The 25,019-nt window shown below is 42.6% G+C and overlaps 1 protein-coding gene across 1 annotated transcript in view; it reads left to right on the top strand.

The window, feature by feature from the left end:
• ptprt (protein tyrosine phosphatase receptor type T) overlaps positions 1 to 25,019 on the top strand; it is a 193,460-nt gene that overhangs the window by 87,864 nt on the left and 80,577 nt on the right. Inside the window, exons 9-11 of the mRNA XM_062409429.1 lie at positions 9,585 to 9,700; positions 10,273 to 10,453; positions 23,385 to 23,494. Coding sequence (XP_062265413.1) covers positions 9,585 to 9,700; positions 10,273 to 10,453; positions 23,385 to 23,494 — 407 coding nt within the window. The remainder of the gene's footprint in view (positions 1 to 9,584; positions 9,701 to 10,272; positions 10,454 to 23,384; positions 23,495 to 25,019) is intronic.

The raw sequence follows: 25,019 nt of genomic DNA, 5'->3' as shown, positions 1-25,019 counted from the left end.
AGATCAGGAGAGTCACCGAACCTGCACCTGAGCTGGAAGCAGCTTGTCTGAAGCCGGGGAGGGGATGTGAAACGGGGGGGGGGTTGGAAGGAGTTGTGTAGTGTGAAGGGTTGCAAAATTCTGGGAATATTCAAATTTGGAAACTTACCATGGGAATAAACGGGGATTAACGGGAAAAAACTGGAAATGTTGTGGGTAATTTATATTTACACTATTTACCTTGTCATATACAGACATAAATATAAACATTTTGTTCTGTCATAGGCTGATTTGAGACCTGAGGAAACTTTGGGCACTTGACTATATGCAAGGGGGGGGGGGGGATATTAGTGACTGTAGAGGCGACCAATCATCTGCAGGGAGGTCAAGGTTCAAAGAACTGTTTAAGATTGTGTTGTTTAGTGCAGCTGTGGTTTGTGGTGTTGACTGATTACTAGTACTTCTATTAGTACTACTACTAGTATATATATATTTATATGAGTGGGATGTCCTTTAACCTGAGGGTTGGTAGATAGATTACTGGCTTCTCTAGTGTTGGTGGACGAGGCACTAAACCCCGGATCAGGGTTCGACCCGACATTGATGTGATTGATTATCAGCTGTTATTGTTCTGTCCTTCTTGGTTTGACTTCATTTACTCTCTGTTTAGTGACCGAGGCTATTCAAGTTGTTGGTTCATATCCCGTTAACCCTTTGAGTTCTGCCACAGAATCAGTTTGCCAGCACATTGGAACTTTTGCTGTGGTTCGTCTTGGTGAATTTTCAAACGAATCATATCACTAAACTTTTTACCACACAAAAGAAAGACACAAATAAATAAACACAGAAAACCTACTGAGCCAAAGACACGAACACAATATTCCTCAACACATTCTGTTTTTTTTGTGATGAGGTTTTTCCAGTAATAAAGATGCTGTGTTATCACTTTATGGTTATATCCACTAATTCAAATGCTTTTATGACAATAGAGAGAATATTAAACCTGCAGCAGAACCAACGATCAACAGGGGACGCAGACAACTTTAGTTTCTGCAGTGAAAACAAATCCTAACAACCTGGTGAACATCTGAATCCATCTTCTCATCCCCAACCCGCAGAGAGGCCTCCTGCTCTCATGATCAAGAGAAAACCCTCAAAGATAATTCACCACGCAGAAGACCCCGTGGAGGAATCATCACACAGCACGAGGAGAAAATCAAATGATCTCCTGAAGTAAAAAGACGTTTTGCTTTTTATAATTTAATCCGACTGTTACGGATATAATTGGCTGAGTGACATTATTGTAACGAGCAGCTGCAGTCTGGCTTTTGTTCCTCGTGGGCCTCGAGCCTTTTCCCGTCCCGGACACGATGACATGTCTCTTATCTGGAGATGAATGTGTCCCACACCTCCCCCCGTCTCCCTGTCTCTGTCTCGTCCTCCTTCCAGGTCGCAGCCCACATCTCCGTATCTGTCACTCTGCCATTCTCAGCCAATTACCGGCCGGCTCCAGGTGCTTAACCCCGGGCCTCGGCATCAATTGTCTCATTATATCGCTGCTTTAACTCTGTCCCCGTGTCCCTCGTCCCTCGTCCCTCGTCCCCCCTCCAGCTCTCCTTCTGCTCGTCACTGTCTTGCTTTGCTGCTTTCATCGTTACCATTTTTAAAACTTCTCTTCTCTCTTATGTGAAACCATTCTCAGCTTTTACCTCCGTTGTCGCTCCCACTTTTTCACTTCCTCCCTCCCCTCTCCGTCCTCACCCCCCCCCCCCCACCACCACCACCACCACCAATGACTCTTATCTTATCACCCATCCTTCACTTCCCCCCCTCCCACAGTTTGCAAAATTGCTCCAACTCAATTGTCTCTTCCCTGCCAATATAGGCAGCGATGGTTTTAATAAAGCTTGATTTAAAATAGATTTTCTTTCTGCTTCGTTCTGGATTACATTAGTGTCTGATTTGGGCTCTGATCACAATAAATATTCAGCCTGTATCCATCCATCGGGACGACTCCAGCACAAAGTACTGATACTGTTCTACAGCGGGAGTATTATAAGTTCATTTATTGAATATTTACGCCTCTTTAAATAGTTACAGGGGCAGGTTTGGCTGTAGAGTGCTGAGTTTTAAACTTATAGCACTTCTATGTCTTGGCTCAGGGACTCAGGACTAATATAAGGACAGTTATGTTTGAGTTGGACTTCTCCAGAGGGAACCCCACCTCTCGCCCAGTAGTAGCATGGGAAGACTGGTATAGCTAATGGATGGATGGACATTTAATAGCCTGATAAAACATGCACGTCTTTAGTTTAATGGAAGAAAGGCAATTGTAAAAAAAGTAAGTGGATGATCAACTTCATCATTTAGCCTTGCAGGGACAGGTAGGAGCAGCGGGGGGTGGGGGGGGGGGGGGGGGTGCCTGATTGCTTCGATGCCTCCCGGCCTTCCAGGTCCCCCCCCCCCCCCCGATCTGAGGGATCTGGATGTGGAACGGGGGATGAGCATCTTATTCTATCGGGAAACATGGGTTGGGAAAGCTTTAAAAATACATTTAAGAAGCTTATAATCCTATATTTAAGTAGAAAGTCCCGAAAGACAAATATGTCACATTTAATATGACGTTAAAAAACCACAAAGAAACACACGATGGAGCAATTAACAGCGAAGATCTAAAGTAAAGACGGGGGTTAAAAAAAATTAAAGAATCAAATCATAAAAAGAACACAGCTTCCAATTTGCTAACACACTTCATACCCCGATCATTTGATTTGTCGTTTAAACACCGGGGTGGATTTAGCCGTTTGCCAAACTTTGAAGGGATTGTGCCGTTAAGTCAGATATCGTGAGTTATCGTGTGACTCAGTAGTTTGTTCCACGCAGAGAGACGTAATTAAAATCCACTAAAAGACATCTGCTACTAGTCGATTTAATCCAATTTATCCAAGTCACAGAGCTGCAGGGTGTCTGCTTGTCTGCAGCTGCTTGTGTGTGTGTGTCTGTCTGTGTGTGTGTGTGTGTTTATGTGTTTTGGGCAATGAGTGTTCATTCATTTTAGGTTATTGTTTGTTTGTGCAATCCTCTGCATTCGTTACATCTGATTGTACATGAGTAGATTAACTGTTTGTGTTTTATTTGAAAAGAAGAATGTGCTTTAGAGAGAGTGTGTGTCTGTGTGTGTGTGTGTGTGCGTTTGAGGAGGCAATGAGCCAGTTTAATGACATTCTTAAAGCTGTCATGATTAAGAGGCCGATCATTTGATGAGGCTGCTGTCGAGGTACTTCACCGGTGAAATATGACACACTTCTCTTTTATTTCTATTAATGAGGTGACTCCAGGAAAGTCTGTTGGCGAGGGGAGCATGTGTGTGTGTCTGTGTGTGTTTGTTATTTATTTGAGAGGGACTATATGAACATCAGTTTGGACAGTAACTTAAAACACACACACACACACATCCACATACACATACTTGTTAAATCCAAGCAGGGGAAAAAACCCGTGTGAGGGCTCTCGTCTGATCTTGCTTGTTTGCCTCCAGGGGTCATCGTCACGGGAGAGTTTGCCTGTGTGTGTTTGTGTGTGTGTGTGTGTGTGTGTGTGTGTGTGTGTGTGTGTGTTAAGGTAGAGGTTAGGTTGTTATTGCTTTGGTGTGAGAAAGCAGATTAAAAGTGCAACCTCTGCAACATATCAACGGTCACACAACTAATGCTGAAGATATATGAGCCTCAGGGAAGTGTGTGTCTGTGTGTGTGTCTGTTTGTATGTGTGTGTGTGTGTGTGTGTTTGTTGGGTGGTGGGTTTGGTTAGAATCTATACTAGTATCCAGCCTTTGGCCAGTGTAGCTTTAGAACTATGCAATTTCCCCTACACACACACACACACACACACAAACAATTTGAATATTAGACATACAAACACACACTCGCAGCCTGAGACAGAAAGTTGTCCCTGCCATGTCTGTCCCAGTGGGACTCTCTCTCTGTGTTTCCTCTCTGAGAGAGAGAGAGAGAGAAAGAGAGAGAGAGAGAGAGAGATGAGGATCAGTGTGACTCATCAGGTTGTGTGAACAAGGTCAATGAGGTCACACTGAGCAGCACCTGCAATTTGAGTTGATGCTCCTGGAGAAAGTTGCATTTCTGAGTCTCACATCTAAACCTGTGACTCCCTGTCAGTGCCCACTTGTCTGTAGCTTACAGTCCCCACATTACAGACAGAAGTAAGCCGACATCGACCTCTAGGTCTAACACACTTTGTTATTAGATCCCTCACAGGGTAGCATGCGGCTGTTTCCTCGTCAGTATCGTTCTAATTGATCCATCTCTACCTTTAAGTGGTCAACACAACTTTGGGTCGCTGCAGGATTGGAACCAGCTGCTGAGGTGTTGCTCATTTCACTAGTCATGGTAGAGCAGTGGCACCTGACCCTCTACAGTCCAGGGTTCTGATCTTGTTCCTGGTTAGTTACCTGTTGACTGAGCCAGGGTTCGGTTTCCCTCTCCCACTCCCGTGCTCTGGTCTTATTAGTTGATCTGGTAGCATTCTCCAGCGCCGTGTCCCTGCTACTTTGCCTCAGGCTGGTTTTGTTGTGTTCAATTATCAGAGCTCCGGCTTTACCCACAACACAACAGACTTCATGTTGCTTCCCTTTGCCCTAACGAGCTGGATCCGAACCTAATTGGGGCTCATCTGGGATGTTTGATTGAGATGGTTTACCACAGCAATGCTTCTCCTGAGCTCCACCGTGCAGACGTCTGTTCAAATCATCATCAAGACATTTTGAGGAGTATCCCAGACGAGGAAAATATCTGCTGAGTCAGGGTTTGTCAACAAAGGTTTCACGTGGAAGAGTTGACGCAGAACTTCACCACAAAGTTTGTTTCTTTGACTTTTTTCACGAAACCAGTCGATTCCATTCTAGCAACAAGCCAGGCGGGTTTCAATGTGGTTTCCAGCAGCTTGAACACCGAGTCATGCCAAAGTTATGATTTATAATTTAAAAGGGAAATGAACGCGTGATTGAGACAGAGGATGAGAACAGGAGGCTGATGGGAAAAGGACAAAGATGCGAGGATGAGACTTCATGAGATGAAAAAAGAAAAAAATACAGAAAAACATTATGAAAAGAATATTCAAGGCCGAAAGTCTGTCGAAGATAAACTGAAAAATAAACATTAATGACAGCAAAGGAAAACAGGAACAAAAAATAAGAGAGGACAGAAACAAGAGAGCAACACAGTGGAGGACGGAGGCAGGAAGATTGATTTCCACTCCTCCTCCTCTTCCTACCCTCCTCCCCTCCTCTCCCCGGAACGACTCCCTAAAGCCTTTTGGATTAATGGCTACGTTTCTGCTGCTCATTCATCAGGTTCACGAAGGCATCCCAAAACACAATGCCTCACTGGGCCCCTGCCTGATCTAGATATCTACCTGCCAGAAACATCCGATAGACCCTTAAGTACTTTCCGAGACAGGCAAAACAACTTTATCTCCACCTCGGGTCGAATCGCAGGAGGATCAGCACGTACGCTCGTTAGATGATCGCAGACAGCTCGGCCTGGAGTCGTATAGAGAAGTCAATCTCACTGCTAATAGACCTGCACTGGGTTGTTATGTGGTTAATATCGGGTATTATCTTTTACCAGATATTCTATATTGTGGGGTTCGGGCTCATTTATCTGATGCTTTTAAAAGTGTCCACAACAATCTGACTCGATCAATGTCCTCCAGGACCGACTCATTTCAGTCCAATCAAAGAATTTACACTTTGGGTTCATTTGAAATAAGACAGGGACTTGATTAGAAGGTGATTGGGCAGTGTGTGTTAAGAAGGCCAAGTCTTTAGAGGTCCTGGACCCTGTCTCCTCCATGGTAGCAGATGGGACCAACTCAAAAGGTCAAGGTTTTGCGTTCTATGCGTCAGCAGGACCTTTAAACCCACAGCTCCACTCTACATCAGAATCACAAGATGGCAGCTCCCAGGTCTGTGGTTTCCTGGCTTCAAGGGGAGGACGTCTCTTTAGTTCCAGTTTGAAATAACCACCAGGTTGCATCTATTAAAAACCTTACCCTCTACCAGAGCAACATTCTGGCACGGTGAGCCACGGAGGGGCTATTTGTGGGCGGTGTAGTTTGGTGGCTGCTCTGTTGTCCTTTACCAGTGACCAATGAGCCACTGGTTTCCCCTGGTGCACTGGTACTCACTGCTTGGCCTCGTCACCCTGTCGCCAGCTGTGCCATCTCACATGCCAGCCCCCTGGCCCGTCCTGATTAATGATGGTGGGACAGTGTCCCTCTGGAGGGACGATGACTCTTCCTCTGCACACACAGACGTGGCCTCTCTTGCCCCCCCCCGTCTACTGGGGGATTCGTCCATTCACAGATATTCACCAGACATCCATCTATCCCCTGATTCACCTTGTTTGGTTTGCACCTGTGATTCCTGTCTGTTGCTGCTAAACCACTTGAACAAAGTTATGATTCAAATAACCTCTCCTCCTCTCTCTCTCTCTCTCTCTCTCTCTCTCTCTCTCTGTATCTCTCTCTATATGCGCCTCTCCCTCTATTAGCATTTCACCTCATCATTCTCCTCTTTCATGTCTTCTTCTCGTCCTCTTTCCCAAGTGTTTGACCTCGGCTTGAAACAGAAGAAACAAGAGATACGGCGGAAACACCAGGAAACAGGAAGTCTGATAATCATCCTGAAACGAAATTTAGTTTTTGATTAAACAATAACGTGAATTACTATTCTATTTAAATACAAGACTTATTGAAGCTCTAATCAGATGTTAGTCTGACCAGCAGCCTATCTGCTCTCTCTGCCTGTTATTCTTTTTAGTTTTTTAATCCACTTCCCCCAAACCCAGGAATTAACAATCTGTTAGGAGCGTCTCCAGCTGAGCCCGCCAGATTATCTGAAAGATTAGCTTCCATCATACCCAGTTGAAAGACACCTGGATTAAGTGGGTGGTGGTGGTGGGTAAGATGGTTGGACGGGGGTGGGTGGGGGGTGTCCCGTTGCCCCTCAGACCCCAGAGCATGAATCCCAATTCGCCAACATGGTTTGAGTCTTTGCAGGATGAAGAGAGAAGGCCTTGTGGTGTAGGGTTGTGGTGTAGGATTGTGTCGCACTAATTGAGGAGTCACAGTGTGTGTGTGTTCGTTACATTGCATCACTTCATCAGTTTGAGACTAATTACACGTTGGCTCACTTTTGTTCTCTGGAGGACTCTGACTCTGAAAACAGGAATCGTGTTTTAATTTTGATTTAATTTCCACAGAAATGTTTTGTCCTCGTGTGTTTTTCTGTTTCTCATCAGTCCGGCAGCAGAGACACATTTTGTGAACTGACTGAACTCGTGCTGTTTGAGGGATGTGGTGGCTGCAGCTCTCCCAGCATGCACTGGGCTACTGGGTCATTAACTGGTTTATTAAGATGCAGATTTTAGATTCATTTAATATTTTGGCCCCCCCTAAAATCCCGAGCTCAGCCTTTGTGTTGGAATCTCTGCTTCTCGTCATCATTGAACGTCTTTGTGGGAGTTTGCGTTGAGTTGAGGTTGTGTGTTTCCGTCTCAGTCAGATGTGGTGAAGCTGAAGATGTGTGAGAGCTGGTTTCCTGCTGTGCTGACCTGAGGATCGGGCTATACATCAGTCATTCCCCCCCCCTCGCGGCTCTCTTTGTTGCCAAATGTCAGTCTGCCAGCGTCTTATCCCTGAATGGTGAATTACTCTACAGGCTTTGGTTTTTATTAAGTAGAAACAGACTCTTTAAGCCACGAGGCACCGCAGGGAGTCGGAAGTCTGCACTCAGAATCACAAATACAATCACACACATATATAATAGTTCTCTTTGAACCACACTCGTTGCTATTAACACACACAAACACACACGCACACCAACAAGCGAATGGCCTCCCATCTCAGATGGCCTCTAAGATGGTTTATCTCTGGTGCCGTTGTCTAATCTCGTCTCATTAGCGGATGAAAACATTTACAGTAAGTAGCTTGTTTGAACAATCTCACGATGAGCCCGACTGGCTTCATACCCGATCTGCTGGGGTTAAAGGGAGGATTAGCTTTAAGAGCATGATCCATTATTAGAGAGGCAGCATCCATTTGTTTAGCTCCTGCAAATTGAATCAGTGAATCATAACCATGACCAGTGACTTCAGTTCAGGTTCCAACCAAGCATCAGAAAGTTTCTCTTATCTCGGTTTTATAAATTACTTAGATGTTCACATTCTTTAAGTTCTTTGAAGCACGATCTAGAACATCAGATACTTTTGACTTAGTCTCACCAGAGTCTAAAGATCCGAGATGTTCTTCTTGTTCAACGGTGGAATCTTCTTAATGCCACAAACTCACGAGTCAAGTTGTTGCAAACATTGAATCAGCTTTTTTACCAAGAAAATAATTTCTCCTGTGCAGGTGTCTATTCTTTCCATATTTCACACATACACACACACACACACACACACACACACACACACACACACACACATGTTGTGGGTAAAGTTTTTTGTTTTCATGCTGTGAGTTTCCCGTGGCTCCTCTCAGTATCTGCTGAGCTGCTCTGGTCTCCTTCATTAGCTGATAGTAATTAGGTGAACAGAGTGATCGGTTTGAACAGGCTTGTCAGTGTGCAGTCAGTCGTGCAACACAAACCTGTGCATGGGCGCCCAACATATGGCTGGAACAATGCCTCGTGTGTGTGTTTGTGTGTGTGTGTGTGTGTGGGGGGGGGATTAGTACCTCCGTGCGGGCGTGTGCACGTGTCAACGACATATGGGGAAACTCCAAACGTCTGCTGACCAACGTGGGGATTTGTGTGATAATCGCTGGCTTGTGGTTTGTGGTTTGTGGGTTTTTACTGTTTTGACACAAAACCAGTGGTTGCACAATCTGTCCATAACAGATCACAGCCTGGGAGCTGTGGTTTCCATTCCTCCGCGCTCCACCAGCGGCACTGAAACAAACCACTGTCGGTCAATAAACACAGCAACTGGATCGGCTGTCAAAATCCTGCTCCCGCAAAAACTCTGAGTGATGAAGGGAATCGAACTCGTCCAACGAGTCGACCCACTGAACCAACTGTTCGGAAGGAGAACAGATTAAAAGTGTTTGTTTTCTTGTCCAAACAAAACCGGTGAAATACAAATTTTTTAAAAATGAAGATTGATTGAGCAGTTAAGTTTTCCGTGTGTCACTTTGCAAACAGCGCGCCATGACTGATTAACTTTCCCCCCCAATTTAATGCACGGCTGCTGCTGCAAAAGGTCTTAATCACAAACACAAATTGCTCCGGGGAAAGTTAAGTGGTGCTCTTTTGTCATGTTGCACAATTCATGGAAAGTGGTGATGAAGAATGTGCGTTGAATGGAACCTGAGCTGGTGCACTGGACGAGTTGTTGCTTTACGGGAGATGTGTTGTGTTGTTTAAAGAGGAAGCTAAACTTCTCGGATGTGACCTGTCCACGTACTCAATTAAATGTTTCCTGTCCATCAAACTGCCATCTCTCTCTCTCTCTCTCTCTCTCTCTCTCTCTCTCTCTCTCTCTCTTTCTGAATCGAGGAACTAACTTGCTTGCCCCCCCCCCCCCCCACAGATCCAGTCCACGGTCCCCAGAGCGTCAACGTGGTGGACGTCCGGGCGCGCCAGCTGACGATCCAGTGGGAGACGTTTGGATACGCGGTCACACGATGCCACAGCTACAACCTGACGGTACGATCAGTGGCGCATTGTTAGGGCCCGAGCACTGACAGTGGGAGGCCCTATTGAAGTTGTAATGATTATTATTATTATTATTATTATTATTATTAGTCAGGCAAATGAATTGGCTTTTTGGGGGCCTTAACATGCTCAAATTCTAACAAAATTTGCAGAAAGTTAGAAAGTGGCGAAAATGTCCGTATTCTGGAGGAACTTTTAATGGGCTTTGCAAATTGGCTCAATAGTGCCCCCCCCGAAACCCCCGGTACGTGGTCACATTGACATCTTCACAAAAAACGATACACAGGTGTATCAGGACCAGACAAACACAAAAGTTACTAGGTGCAATTGTAAAAATGCAGCAGGAAGCTGCTATTTGCATTTAGTGGACATTTTGGTCATATTCCACATTTTTACTTTGATATCCTTGTACCAGGGCTGCAAGTTAAGTTTTGGCAAAGCACAGTGTTCATCAGAGTAGTGAACATTCTTTCCAAAGCTTTGCAAAGTTAAGGACGGTTTTGTTTTGGTGAATCTCTGTAGCTGCAGTGGAATATATCCTGTCTTTCCCCATCGCCCTCCAGGTGCAGTACCAGTACGCGTTCAACCAGCAGGAGTTCTCGGCGGAGGAGTTGATCCAGACGTCGTCCCACTACACCCTGAGGGGGCTGCGGCCCTTCGTCACCGTCAGACTGAGGCTGGTGCTGGCCAACCCCGAGGGCAGCAAGGAGAGCGAGGAGATCGTCAAGCAGACCGAGGAGGACGGTGAGTGGAGACATGACGGTTCATCACAGATTTAGAGATTTTCCAGCCAGTAGAGGTCTGACTCGAGTCTCCAGAGAATGATCCACTTTACAGCCACAGCAGGTCGGGTCCTAGCAACTGGAGGGAAACTGGGAAACCTGCAGAAACCCAGGCTGGTCCATCAGGAAACACAAAGTAGGAAAATTTTGGTTTGGGAAACAGGTCTCCAGCAGTTTAGACCTCTGGGTTCGAGGATGTTTTGAGTTTAATCACATTGATTGAACTTCATAAAGTAATACTCCACCTCTTTGACAGGATCTACGTTGAAACCTGACGTGTTCTTTTGTGACCCAGCTCTTTTTGGCTATTTTACATCTTCAGGAGATTTAAAAATTACCGTTAGAGCCCAAACCTGCATTATTTGTATAATCACCAAATTGAAGCAGTGGAAAGTCTCCTCCCTCAAAAAGGATTGAGTATTAAACACTCAAACAAAATGAGAGTTAGCGAAGAAAACAAAATGGAATATAAACTCAGAGTTTGAGCTTTTATTGTCGGACTCATAGTTTAGGGTTAAAAATTCTTGTTTGCTGGTAAAGCACTTTATTGACGTGCTGGTTTGCAGAATGTCTTGTTGGGATGTTTTTCTATTTCTCTGCCCTCCGGTGATCAGGAAATAAAACGTACTAAATAACTAAAGCGTTGCATGAAACCCGCCTGAAGCAAACAGGGTATTCATTAGAGACACACTGGGCCTGGAGTCCCGCGGGTTTGATCCCCGCAATATCCAGAAAATTGTATTAATCATCAGCAATGTGCTATTATTTTGCCCCTTGATCAAAAAGCTGTGCGGTACTGACGCACAACTCAAACAGAAATGTTCCCCAGAAGCCAGAGTCATTTCAGAACAACATTTAAAAAGCTCCTGTTTCCGCGGGGCTCCGTGTTCCACTGATTCAGAACACAGTGTTTTGCCTGCTAACAATTCACGGCCGCCGCACATTCCTCTCAACAACGTGCCGGCGATAAACGGGAATAGCTGGAATCCATTAGAGCAACGCCTGATGAGCAGGAGGAGGAAAAGCTCTAATGATCCCAAACCTCTCATCTCAGCCCGACCTCCTCAGGGCTTGCTGTTCTTCTGCTGATCTCATTACCAATATCCTCCCAATCCAGCTTCTGGGGAACATCACACTTCAGCCTGAAGACCATACCTCTTCGAGATGAACGCACACACACACACACACATAGTGCGAGTTGTCTGAACCCTGACAACAAAAGAGCGTTACTGGGGAGCAGCGATGGCTTTGGGGAGATGGGGGAAAAAAAATCCTTAATTGTTTTGTTCTTAATTGTTTTTTATTTAACCATCATTAATCTCCTAGTTGTAATTCAGTAATTAGGGAACAGAACAGCAATTGTTCACACGGAGGCTAATTGCTGTTTGAACGTTAATGGCCTTATAGAGCTTGAGCTCCTGAAGCCGGTTCAGGTTCTCGCTCTCACTCACTCACACACAATCACACACAATCACACACAATAGGTATGCATACATCTTTTACTTTGTAATGTTACTCATGAGATATTATAGCTTTAAATTGCTTGTCCTTGTTTTCCATTGTTTTACCTTGTGGATGCTAAACTTCTAAGATTTACAGCATATTAACATGCACAGACACACACACACACACACACACACACACACACACACACACACACACACACACACACACACACACACACACACACACACACAGTGTACCCAGTCACTAACCCTTTGACTCTCTCAGTATGAGACTTCCAGCTTTGTTGCGTTGACACATCCACTAGAAAAATACTCTTGGTTCCACGCTGCTGAAAAGTTAAAGTTCCCCGATGTTTGCTGCAGTAGCTGATTGCTTCTGTTCGGCTGCACGTCCACGCAGCGCTAATTGCCTCCCGGAGTGTTTGAAAAGTCCAAGTGTCTAAAGAAATATGAGTCTGAAAGTGAACAATGCCTAAAGGAGGTTAAAGTTTCCCTCCGGAGGACGCGGAGCTGCCCGTGGATTAAGACCAGTTCAAAAGGGAAAAGTTTGAACCTACACATTCTTTAAAAAATACACAACACTGCAATAGTTGTTTGTTGCATTTGTCAACACAACTGCACACACTGGGAGACCGGCTGTTTATTTGTAAAGGCAACGCTCTAAATAGCCCTAGTTTTTTTGTGTTTCATAAACTGCACGTGTGTGTCTCCTGCAGCTGTCCGTCATCATATTGACTGAAGGGCGTTTTTAAAACCACACAAACACAGGTTGCACACAAACACACGGAGACTCGCCTCAGAGACAAACGTCGGCTCCACTTATCGTACACACTGACCTATTAGCCTAACCGTGAAACACCTATTTGTCAGGTGGCTGTCAGGTCGGCTCAACGCAGCGGCTTCACCGCCGGGCCGCTATTCATCAAATATGTGCCACAGGAAGTCGTGCAGCTGTCTCACCCGCACCGCGCTGACCTTTTCCTCCACCAATCCCCAGTTACACAACTACTTTGCATCGGTAAACATGTTTTCCGAGGGCGGTGAAATGCCGCCTGCGTTACGTTTGATCGATGTATCAGCGAGCGATCGCCGCAGTGCCCTCGAGCAAAGGGGTTTCACCCTCTTTAACTCTGAGTGAAGCTGCACTGAGAATCTGCCACTAGGTGAGGAGGTTGAACCTCCTTTGTTTTATTTGACGCAATATAAAGTCGTTCATGAGAAGGTTTAAAGATGATCACCCCCCCCCCCTTAAATCATGCATTGGTTAGAGTCAGAATCTTCTAATTGATCAACTACATGCAACCTTCAAACAAAGCCCAATCAAATAATCACTGGACAGTGCTGGTAAAGTCCAAATCTTCACTGGGAACCATTCATTAATTCACCCAGGTTGCTTTGTTAAACAAAAAAGGGATTCTTAAAAATTCAATCTTTATTAAAAACAGAAAAATCATTCTTTATTCAGCTGCTTCTCATTTTCTTCAGCGTCCTTTTCTCACATCGAAGCAAACAGCGAAACTCGATCTTCGATTTCTGTCCTGCTACAACATTTTATTTATATTAACCTATATTAACGTTTAGCTAACTAACCCAATCAACCTGATCCACAGTAAAACACTGAACTACAGCAGACTGCTCTAGATCCACATTTCTAGATCACATGGAATGCTTCTATAGAAACATATGAAATCAAATTTAATTGCAAAAGTACAAAAAAGGGCTTAGCCCTTGTTCTGTAATATCAATAATAACATTTTGTCAGTAACTCGGCTGACAGTGACAAAGTTGTTTTTGTCTGACGGGCTCGATATCCCATCAGAGGTTAAGCAGCAGATATTAAATATTACAGACAGATGTTAAATCCCCATATTTGTGACATGTTTATGTCCTGATAAATAACCCACGTCTCTGTCTGAGAGCAGAACTCTGTCCTCACTTGGGGGACAGTCACAGACGTGGAGACTCTCTCTCTTCATCCGTCTCTCTTCAGAGTGCAGCCAAAAACAAGAGGTAGCATTTGTTCTTTTTATTTGTTTCTCAGCCGCTGTCATTTTTACCTAAAAGACAATTCATCAAAGTAATTTAGTGGAACAATGGCACTTGTCTGTGGTCTTTTAATAGTTTAAACTGCTTCTATGGTTTATCGAGGATCAGGAAGATGCTCTGAACCGATTTACAGCTCATCAAAGCTCATGTGTCAGGGCTGCTCTGTGTTTCTTCTTGTTTAAGAACCAAATCTTCAAAACATGTTTTCATCACAACGTTTGAAATATTAGTGTTTTACAGCGACGTCATGTTTTTATCACCGAACTCTTAGATTACAGGACAAGATGCTGAATGTCCCTCTGTTCAAAACGACACTCACATGTTTATGGCGATGGGCGCTTCGTCATATCAGTATTAGTATTGTATAAGTATGCATATAGTAATATACATATATAGAGGTATTTGTAATTTTGTTACTTATATTCTACTCTTAGAAAGTTGGAAACTTCTAAAAACTTCCAGGCACCTGGTTTATACAAACCTCATTAGAAAAACTGAGAGAAAGGAACAGACAGAAACATTTAACCTGATGAAGAGGAGGTGTCAGACCCTTCCTCCTGTTTTCAAAGCATCAAATAACTCATTCAATCCAGACTTATTAGAACTAATGACTCTTGACGATTCAATGATGTGAGTGGGAACCACCTCAAACTGATGGTCAGCTAATAGAAGCACCATCGTTAACCATCTGTCCACAAGCAAAGAACAAGTCACCAACACCAGGAGCAAGTCAAACAACAGAAAACCCAACGGGACAGAAAAACAATGTTTACTTCTACAAATATTTGATGAGCACAAAAACAATTTAAGAGGAAAAGGCTGTCGGTGACATTCCTGGAATTATTTTACAATTTAATTTTGCTCATAATTTTCATGAATACAGCCACATATGCTTCAGGGAAACACAACATATTTTATTTGCAGATAAAATGATTGTCGGGAGCGAACACTTCCTTCAGAAACCAGGAAAACACCAGATCCTGAAATCACAAGATCTCCCACAGCTCTGTCCTATAATCCTGACATCACAACGTGTAATATAATCTTAATCCAGTCCAGCAGCACTGCGTCTATCTGCTGCCTGCCGGCGTTTAATCAAGATGTGTTTCTGTTCCCGGGGAGGATAAACCTTCACTGTGATGACATCTTGAATAACAAAAATAATGTTGTGGTTCCATGGATTACTGCATGTTTCAATACGTGTGCACGAGACCATGTGAGGTGATTCATCCAGAAAATCATAGTCCTACAAAAAGAACATGAGAATACTAAACACTTGCATCGGGATTCATAATTGCTATTATCGTTAGTACTTGTAAATATTGAAATGCTCTGATGTTCAGAAAACACGTTGCTGTCCTCAGACTGTCCATCGCTGCAGCTCCTCTGCTCAGCCTCTGTCTGAAACACTCAGGTGCAGCTCCAGCTTCTGCGGATTATTCAAACCATAATGTTTATTACACATGTGTTGGATCGTTACTTGGTTCGACTTCTATTTGGTGTAATTCAACTGAACTGCAGGAACATCTTCTTGTCAATCTTGGTTTTTTACGATCTCCATCACTGCAGCTCAACACAAGTTGCTGCTTCAAAGCTCTGAACAATGAATAAAAGTCAAACTTTGCATATAAACAAGCAGGTCGGTTGCTTATCATAATAAAAGCCTGTAAAGAGGCGATTAGAGAAAACAAGAGAAAATTAGTATGAGGCATTCTTGTAATCTGTAAAAACCTGTATAACTTTTAGTCATATCAATGTTTGGAATAAAAACATTATTTAGTTATTATTATTATTTTATAATAAAACAGTTTAATAATATATTAAAATAAAAAGACTTGAAGGCAGTACGTCACATGGGTTGAGTGACAATGTCTCTTAACCTCTTAAAAGGCGGGTGAGATTAGCCTGAAACGCCTGTCTGAGGAACTTCAAAGTAAATTTAAAGCTGTTCTTGAACCATTTGGAGTACATGCATGGTCTTGGTCTCTTTTGAAAGGTAACATTCGGAACTCCCCCCCCCCCCAAAAAAAAAGTTATAATAAGTCAAAGTGCTACTGGCACTGAGAAAAAGCATTTGGCACACGGTGAAGTAGAAGGTTTTTATTTCCGCCTGAATATTTTTTAATAAACAGAAGCCTGCAGATGACCCTAGCTGGGACTTATGAGCTGGAAAACACAATGGGACCCTAGCATGAAGCCTTGACTAGCCCAACTTCAAATATGATAACAATACCACAGAAAGTTTATATTTGACAGCTCTTTTCCTAAGGGCATGCAGGAGGACTTGCAGAAGAATGTTGAGCTCAGGGCCAAACTGAGCACCGCACAGACTCAGATCCGCGATGGCAAGACTGCCTTTAACCGCAAAGTCGACTACATCGAAGGTCTGGCATTGCAGTTTTCCGTCTGCTCTGAAAGAAACAAGGAGTTGGAGAGTCTGGTTGAAACCTCAGACCTTAAAGTCAACAGTCTGGAGGATCAGCTCAGGAGTGAGAAGGTGGAGAAAGAGACCTGCCTGCAAAGAACCAAGGAGCTGGAGAGTCTGGTTGAAGCCACAAAGAAGAAGTGGCTCAACGTGCAGGAGGACTCACAACAGAAAGTTCAAAAGATGGAGGAGGATATTAAGTCCCTCATCGTGAAGTCTATTAAGCTTCAGGAGCTGGCCCTCATGTCAGACAGCGACAAAGCCAGAAGAAGTGAGGAAAACAGACAAAGAGAGATGAAGCTCCTGAAAGACAGGGAGAAGCAGGAGAAGGAGAAGCAGCAGAAAATACGGAAAGAACTACTACATCAGTGGTTCTTAACCTTTTCTCAGTGACGTACCCCCATTGAAAAAAATAATTCTGCAGAGTACCCCCTAACCAGTGCAAAGCATTTTTGGTTGAAAGAAAGATGTAATGTGATTTATTAATCCTTGTAACTAGACACATTCAAATTTAAAACTCCATCAATGTCCATAACATTGCTCATTTGTAGTGGTCTCTCTTGAACTATTTGGAAATAAAAAGATATAAAAATAACTAAAGACTTTTATTATTATCTCAATATAAATAAAGATGTGTACACATCAAAATAATTATCAACTTAAAGTGACCTCTTTTGGGATCATAATAAAGATATATTCTCAAGTTGAACTCATGAACTTAATTACAGCTAAACACTTCTTCCCAAAAAATAAATCATTAACTTAGTTTTAAATAAAAGATTAGCTCAAAACATATTTTTAAATATTTATCATCTTAAAATATCTTCTTTAAGGATCGAAAAGAATACTGACAGGTAGCTTGTTTCCGTTTGCTTATGGGTGGCTTTTCGCATCGTGTCTTGAGATGACCTGAATTCAGAAAGTTTCCTCTTAAAAAACTCAGGTGGCTTAGCAACATGACTTTCATGTTTTGTCTGGAGATACCACAGAAGATGTGGTGGCTTAATGCCACTGCTGGCTAATCTCTCCCCACAGAAAAACCAAAAAGTGTAAATAACCCAATCTATGTTATTGTTAATGTTGTTGTAGCGTCATTCTGTTATTTTATTGTGAAATATTTGCTCGCTTTAAGGTCATACAATTTCATTTCCGTTTTTGTATTACATGCTTTTATTTTGAAAGGGTACCGGTAGAGACGCGGACTTCTTGTTATGAATCATTAACTTCACAACGGAAAACTTTTACTTTTAGCTCCCCTCCGAAGAGGCACTAGCTCTCAAGGTGTTGTTTAGGGAAGGCTCTCTGCTCTGGTTTCGCCTTCTTTGGTACTTGTCCCTCCGTGTTTCAGCAGCATTGCTGCTGCACTTCAACTCAACTCCATTGTTGAAGTTTTCAAGGCAGGTGATGACAGGTGATGACAGGTGGCGTGTGCTAGGTTGGGACAAACCATCGGTATGGGGGAGACTCTGTTTTTTTAGGATAATGAAATTGAAAAGCCTATTGAATATAAAATTTTGTTCATGAACTTACACTTATATTTTATTGAATATTTTTTAAATAAAAAAATGTCAAGGATTTTTGAATGGATTCTAATTTTAAATATATTAAATAAAAATCTCAAGTACCCCCTGGAGTACCTTCAAGTACCCCCAGGGGTACGTGTACCCCCATTTGAGAACCACTGTACTAGATAAGCTGAGAGGGAGGAAGAGCATGAGAAGATAAAAGCTAAGCTTCCCTGCTGAATTTCTATTGAATCTGCTCGTAAACAAACCATCGGTATGGGGGAGACTCTGTTTTTTTAGGATAATGAAATTGAAAAGCCTATTGAATATAAAATTTTGTTCATGAACTTACACTTATATTTTATTGAATATTTTTTAAATAAAAAAATGTCAAGGATTTTTGAATGGATTCTAATTTTAAATATATTAAATAAAAATCTCAAGTACCCCCTGGAGTACCTTCAAGTACCCCCAGGGGTACGCGTACCCCCATTTGAGAACCACTGTACTAGATAAGCTGAGAGGGAGGAAGAGCATGAGAAGATAAAAGCTAAGCTTCCCTGCTGAATTTCTATTGAATCTGCTCGTAGGTTAACTAGATTGCTAGTTTGAACTGTTCTCACCTTGAATTGTTTGAGACAGGAGTTTGTTTATTTGTTGCTCCTTCACTGCTAAACACTCATAAACAGCACAACTGTTTGCTGTCCTGGCTCCTAAATGGTGGAACCAGCTCCTCATCGACATCCGGACATCAGAGAGTTTAAACATCTTCTGCCGCAAACTAAAAACACAGCTCTTCCGTCTGTTGGAGAAGCGGTGGACTAGTGGCAGCAAAATTGAACTATGGGCAGAAAATGGTCTGTGGACAACACCTGGATCTTTCCAAAAAAGTCCAAGAGGACTCTCCCTACCCACACTCAATCGCCCCTGAGCAAGGCACCTTACTCCCCCAACATCTGCACCCTGGGCGCCGTGCATGGCTCTGTGTCCTGCTGTGTTCACCAAATGGGTCAAAAGCTCTGGACAAATTTCTCCCTATTCGCATGAGTCTGTCTGTGTGTGGGATTAATAAATGTATCTTATCTTATATCTTGAATAAAAAAATAATAACACAAAAAAATCATAACTTTTTGAAACTAGTAGCACTTAAATTACACTTATTCATATCACTTTGTAGTTTTGATTTAGTTTGAAAAAATTGTACTTCCTTGATTCTTGGTCTGTACCCTCGGGGGTACCTTTGAGCCATTTTACGACGCCCATTGAAAATTCCTCCAGAATTCAAACATTTTCACCACTTTCTAACTTTCTGCAAATTTTGGTAAGAATTTGAGCATGTTAAAGCAGAGGACACCGAGATTTATATCATGGCCGCAAAGACAATTCATATTTAACTAAGGATTTAGAGAGAGAGAGAGACAGAGAGACAGAGAGAGAGAGGGTATAACCACAGGAATAGAAAATAAAGGCGGGAGATTGATGGAGGGATGAATTGAAGTGAAAATAAGGAAGAGAGAGGGAGCTGGTTTAATGAAGGAGGCCGTCCATTGTGCAGGATGGTGAAAGTTAATGAAGTTATGATTAATGTGTTACAGCTGCTGTTATCTCTCCAATGAAGCCTGTTGTCTTCCGTGTCACACACACAGACACACACACAATTACACACACACACACACATACTCATAGACACACACAAGATACCAGCATGTTAGTGTCGTAACAGTCGTACTACAGATAGCAAGTCATAGAAGGCTCATACACACACACACAGACACAAACACACAGGGACACACAAGTGAGGAGTGATAAGGTGTTGAACAAAAATGGCAGCATCTAATTGCGTTTCTTTGTTAGGGTAATTTGATATGCTCCACAGACGGGGGCCTTAATCAACACCTTGGAATTACTAATCAAAATATTCTTCTGTTACACTTCTCTATGTGTGTGTGTTTGTTTTTGTGTCTGTGTGTTGGTGTCTAGTACTAACAGCGGTTCATCTGGGGACATTAACCCCAGGTAGGACTCACACATGCCACGCTGTCGTGTTTTTATGTAAACACAATAATTAGAAAGTGACTGGTTTCGAGGGGTGTTATTAATGTTTTATTCTTTTAATTACATAGATCTCGTTATATACCAAAAATCCGATATAATTTAAGCAAAACATAGCATCAGGTTATTTTTTTTAATCCTCTAGATATTGTTATCGCTCCAAAATTATGACTACGTACACATGACTCTTCTCAGTCGACATCTGGATGTCAACAACTGAATCGGTCTGATTCATCTTCATATCAGTGAGTTCATCGCTTACACAAATCAATCAAATCAATATGGTTAATTATACTTCATGTTAATATTTAAAACATTTTCCAAGTGTTTTAAGTTATTGTGTCTTACTTTCCAATAGATTCCACTGAAGGTGTTGACGAAAAGGTGAAAAACATCGAAAAATAATGATTTCAAATGAGTTATTGAAACTGAATCCTAATGTATAATTAAAAGAAAATTGATTTCTCAGGATCCAGAAGACGGGAATGTCTCTCAAATAATTATCTGTGATGCTTTGAACCTCCAGTCACCAGTTTAAAGTTTAAAAATCCAGACTTAACGCTCATCCTCCATTAATGGAGGAGAAGAACAAGGTGGTCTGAACTTTACACCATCGTCTGTGAATTTCTGGTTTTTGGTTCATGTGCAACACCATCGCAACATTTCTTGCTTTTTAGAAATTGTGTTGTATTCTCAGTTAATTTGGCTTTGTGTAGGAATGTGATGCGGTGACACCGAGCCGAGGAGAAATCTGATCTCACATCAGATCGTGTCACTTCCACACATTAGCAGTGGAAGCTGTGAATCACATGTTCAGGTAAAAGATGGACGACAACAGGGGAATCCTCCAGAGGAAAAAAAAGAAAAACTGTGTCACATCCATCTTTGTTAGATTTTGCTGGATTCAATTTGTGGCTGTAAAACACTGGAGACAAAGACAATAAGACAAACTTCAGGCTCATTTTTTAACATTACACACAAGGCAACAGCAGATCAGAGGTGAGAGATCACATCCTGCTTAGGAAATAACAATCTTCCTGCCGATGTCGAATGATCATCGAGAACAGAAACACGAGGTGATACGGAGAGGCAGGAAACACACACACTTTCACACTCGTTCGAACACACTTTCACACTCGTTCTAACACACTGCCGTCGTCCGTCCGTCCAGGCGCCGTCTGTCTCCCTCTCCTTAACATTTAGAACAATTCACACCCCTCAGTGAAGTGTGTGTGCGTTACCGTCTCAGCTTGTGCTCGAGCACTGTTGTGTGTCGTAGTGAAAAGGTGTTGACACGTGTGTAGCAGTGTGTGTATTTGTGTCTGACACGTCCTCTCTGTCAGCACGGCCTCATAAAGCCTCAGAGCACGACACAGCTCATGACCCACATGTTTTTACGTCTCATCGTTTGGTCTCTTGATTCTTTTTTTTTTTACTATTCATTTGCTTTTTTCTCTGCTCTCGAGCGTGCACGTGTAGGCAGCGACGTGCACGCTCGTGTCACCTGGTAGATGTTCCTGGGTAAACCCGGCTGCCCCTCACTGTTTGTGTGCATGTCACAGCTCAGGGCTTTTTATGACCCTGCACCCGGGAGTTTACCTTCAGCTTCTCCTGCCGCTGAGTCTCTAAGTGATGTCCCCAGGACTCGGTGTTGTCCTCTTTAAACTTTGACTCCCTCCCTCTTCTACTTCTTCTTCTTCTTCTTCTTCTTCTGACTCTTCTTCTGACTCTTCCGAGCACACACAGGTCTGAAATGTAACTCGTGGGCAAACTGCTGACTTTAACAACTTAGATTCTAGGTCTCACTACATGTAGGTGTTTTTTTTAATGCTTTAATTTCCCTGATGGAACTGGTGGAACAAACTGGTGCTACAGTGGTTAATCTATTTTGGTGTTGAACAGTCTCAGATTAAAGGTAGAAGTTTAAATTTTAGCCTCAAACCAATGAAACAAGTTATTGTGCAAAGACTCACAAACACACACTGAGCCTCCCTCAGTATTTAGGAGTATTTAGACATCAGGCGTGAATTTCCCTCCTTGACATTGAGTGAATAATAGAAGTTCAGAATGAACAGTTTGTTTGAGTTACGATATCAAAAAAGGAGTTTGATGGAACTGAAGGGGGCTCCCAGCTGTGAGTCAGGAAAAGTGCCTTAAGGAAAATGAAACCAGTCTCCGCTCTGGTTTGTGTGTCAGTAATTGTTCTGTTGTTCAGCGTCTGGATTTATCTAAGATTTATCTCACCGATAACCTGGAGCTGATCAACTTCTGTTGTCGTATTCATAACAAGTGATGTTCTGTCATTTTACATATTGTAACAGTAACAAGGAAAAGTTTAACTCAACAAAAAAAATACAAAATAAATGTCATATAAACACATTAATATGTTTCTCAGTGAGAAATCTTTGTCTCGTTTTGTAAAACTTTAATATTCACTCTGTTTGTAATGAAAATAAATAAAACTGGACCCTAGTTGTTTCCAGAACGTACCTCTAAGTTCACTTCCTGATTACATATACTTAATAATACAATATAAAATTCAGCCTTTTGAAAATACAAGAATTATAATGGAGTCCCACGTCACAGTTAATTACAGCAAATGCCTTTCATTGTTAGATTTTCTGAAAGAAGCAGCGATTCTCATTCTGCCTGTCGGGGAAAATTAGATTTCAAGTAACTTAACAGTTCCGATGAGTGGGAAACTTTAAATAACAGAATTAAATGATGAGAAACGGAAGTGCAATTTCATAAATGCATTATTCCTCCTTTCTTCTTTCCCTTCCTCTCGCCTTCTTCACCTCCCACTCGCCGTCTCTCATCAGTTCAATATGCTGCCTCCCTCTGTGCTCACTTCCATATGCCCGTGGATTTATTTATAGCATGAGCAATATTGAATGATTATCAGGGACCTGAGGATGAGTTCTGTCCCAGTGTGTGAGGACAGTATTATTGGTTATACTCTGGAGTATTTTGTGAGTTTTCAAGATGATTTAGTTTTACTGCGTCTAATTTCTTCTTGTTGTTAGATGTTGATCTGAGGCTGGAAAACTGGATCAGTCGATCACTCACAGGTTTATTCTGAGGTCGTGTTTAACCCTCCTTTTGTGTCTGGGTCAAATTTGACATTTGAAGGACCAAGGCCTCTTTACATCCTCAACAATGTCCTGCTGACAACAATAAAACACATTATATCTTTTGTTTTAAGAGCCTATAACAGTATTAACATCTGTGGTGTTATTCATAATTTTTACCTCGAGAAAGAAACACGTCACAAATATATTGTTACACATCAAACTGATATTTACTGAAAATGGGATGAGTGTAAAGTTCTTTAGTTGCCCAAACTTTTATTTTTGTTACTGTTCCTGATGAAGTTCTGTTCCCTCTCTGTCTCTACAGTTCCGGGCTCGGTTCCGATGGAGTCTCTGCAGAACACGCCTTATGAAGAGAAGATCTTCATGCAGTGGAAAGCTCCCAATGAAACCAACGGAGTCATCACACTATACGAGGTTGGTCATTGGTCTACTGATAACACTTACATTCAGTTGTGGACTTTATGAACTCGTGTGATTCACGATCCAGACGTCCTCATCTTTGGCGGCCTTCATGTCGTCCATCTTTAAATACATCTCGGCCATTGGTTGAAAATATTCAGCAGCTTTAAATTGTAGAAACCCAAGAAAAATACTTTTTACAGTGTAAGTTTCACAACGATTCATTACAATATGACAACATAATCTACCATGTGAATGTAGCACATCTGTGTTTACTGGTAAACAAATGAAAACTGTGAGGAGTGAGCCTTCTTTTTCCAGATGGATAAGATTTTGGATTGAAACCACTGGGCTGTGACTGGGAAGCAGAGGCTTGCAGGTCTGATCCCAGGTTCAAAGCTAAGCTCTTGTCCCAGATCTCACATTTCACCTTGACTCGCCTTGCGGCAGACTGCTGCATCATTACAACTGCAGCAGAACAAACAGCGTCAGTGTGTGTACGTCCTCAGCCTCAAATCTCCTGGACCTCAGTCGGCCACTGGAGGAGAATGGGCGGCCGAACGACAGCATAATGAGATGGATGGAGGGAACAGAAAGAGGCTAAGATAGAGAGGAAGAGTGGATAGCAAACGGAAAGATATGACTGCAATTTTATAAGATGAATGCATTGATCTGCAATATGATAAAGCGTATATCTTATTTTCCGACAATACTTCATAATCCAAGTGAACAAGGTCTCGTTAAATGTGTGAAAGGGAAATAAAGGAATCTTTAGGTGAGTAAGAATGAGGAATCGAGTGAGGAGAGGAGACGTTCAGGCAGAAGAGGGTTTAGACCCTGCGAGTGGCACAAATCTGAGGTTTTCTGATCAACTCTCATTCTGACAATTCCATGTGAGGCTCTCTTCAGGCTTTGTATTATGCTGCAGACTTGTGGAAGAGTCTGAAAGTTTGCTCCAGGATTTTGGAACTTTTCTTCTAACGGTTTGTTGAGTTTATCCAAAAGAATATGAGTGAGGTTGAGCTCAGGTCAACCCACAGGTGATGGGTGAGGTTCTGTGCAAGTCAGTTGAGTACAAACACACACGTTTACATAGTGTGCTGCAGAGATTTAGCCTGAAATTAGAATCTTCACCAGCAAGTTCCGATCTGTCCTCGTGATCCAGAGGCGACGGAGGACGTTTAGTCCTGATGCAGCACGAGTGTGTGGACAAAGAGGGACACTCGAGTGGAGCTTGTGACTCAACAGGGGAAGTGATGTGTTCAGGGTGATCGGCATCAGAGGAGCTCTCGGCTCTGTCCTCTCTTGTCAAGACACCGAAGCAAAATGAGAGTTCAAACTGTCTTTGTCCTTCCTCCACTGGAAACAACAACAAAACAGAGTTTGAGACTGACGCGTGAACAGCTGTTACTGGAAACACCGGCCGTGAGAGTAAATACTGACCACGTGTTACCTTTAAAGAAAGCAAACAACAACAAGATCGGTATTTCTGTAGACGCATCAATTCAGCCAAAACTCAAAGTGTGTGTGTTGTGTGGTG

This window comes from Platichthys flesus, chromosome 2 (assembly GCF_949316205.1).
Source record: "Platichthys flesus chromosome 2, fPlaFle2.1, whole genome shotgun sequence".
Classification (NCBI taxonomy): Eukaryota; Metazoa; Chordata; class Actinopteri; order Pleuronectiformes; family Pleuronectidae; genus Platichthys; species Platichthys flesus.
Note: the sequence above shows the minus strand (reverse complement) of the source record. Positions and strands in the feature narration are given on the sequence as shown.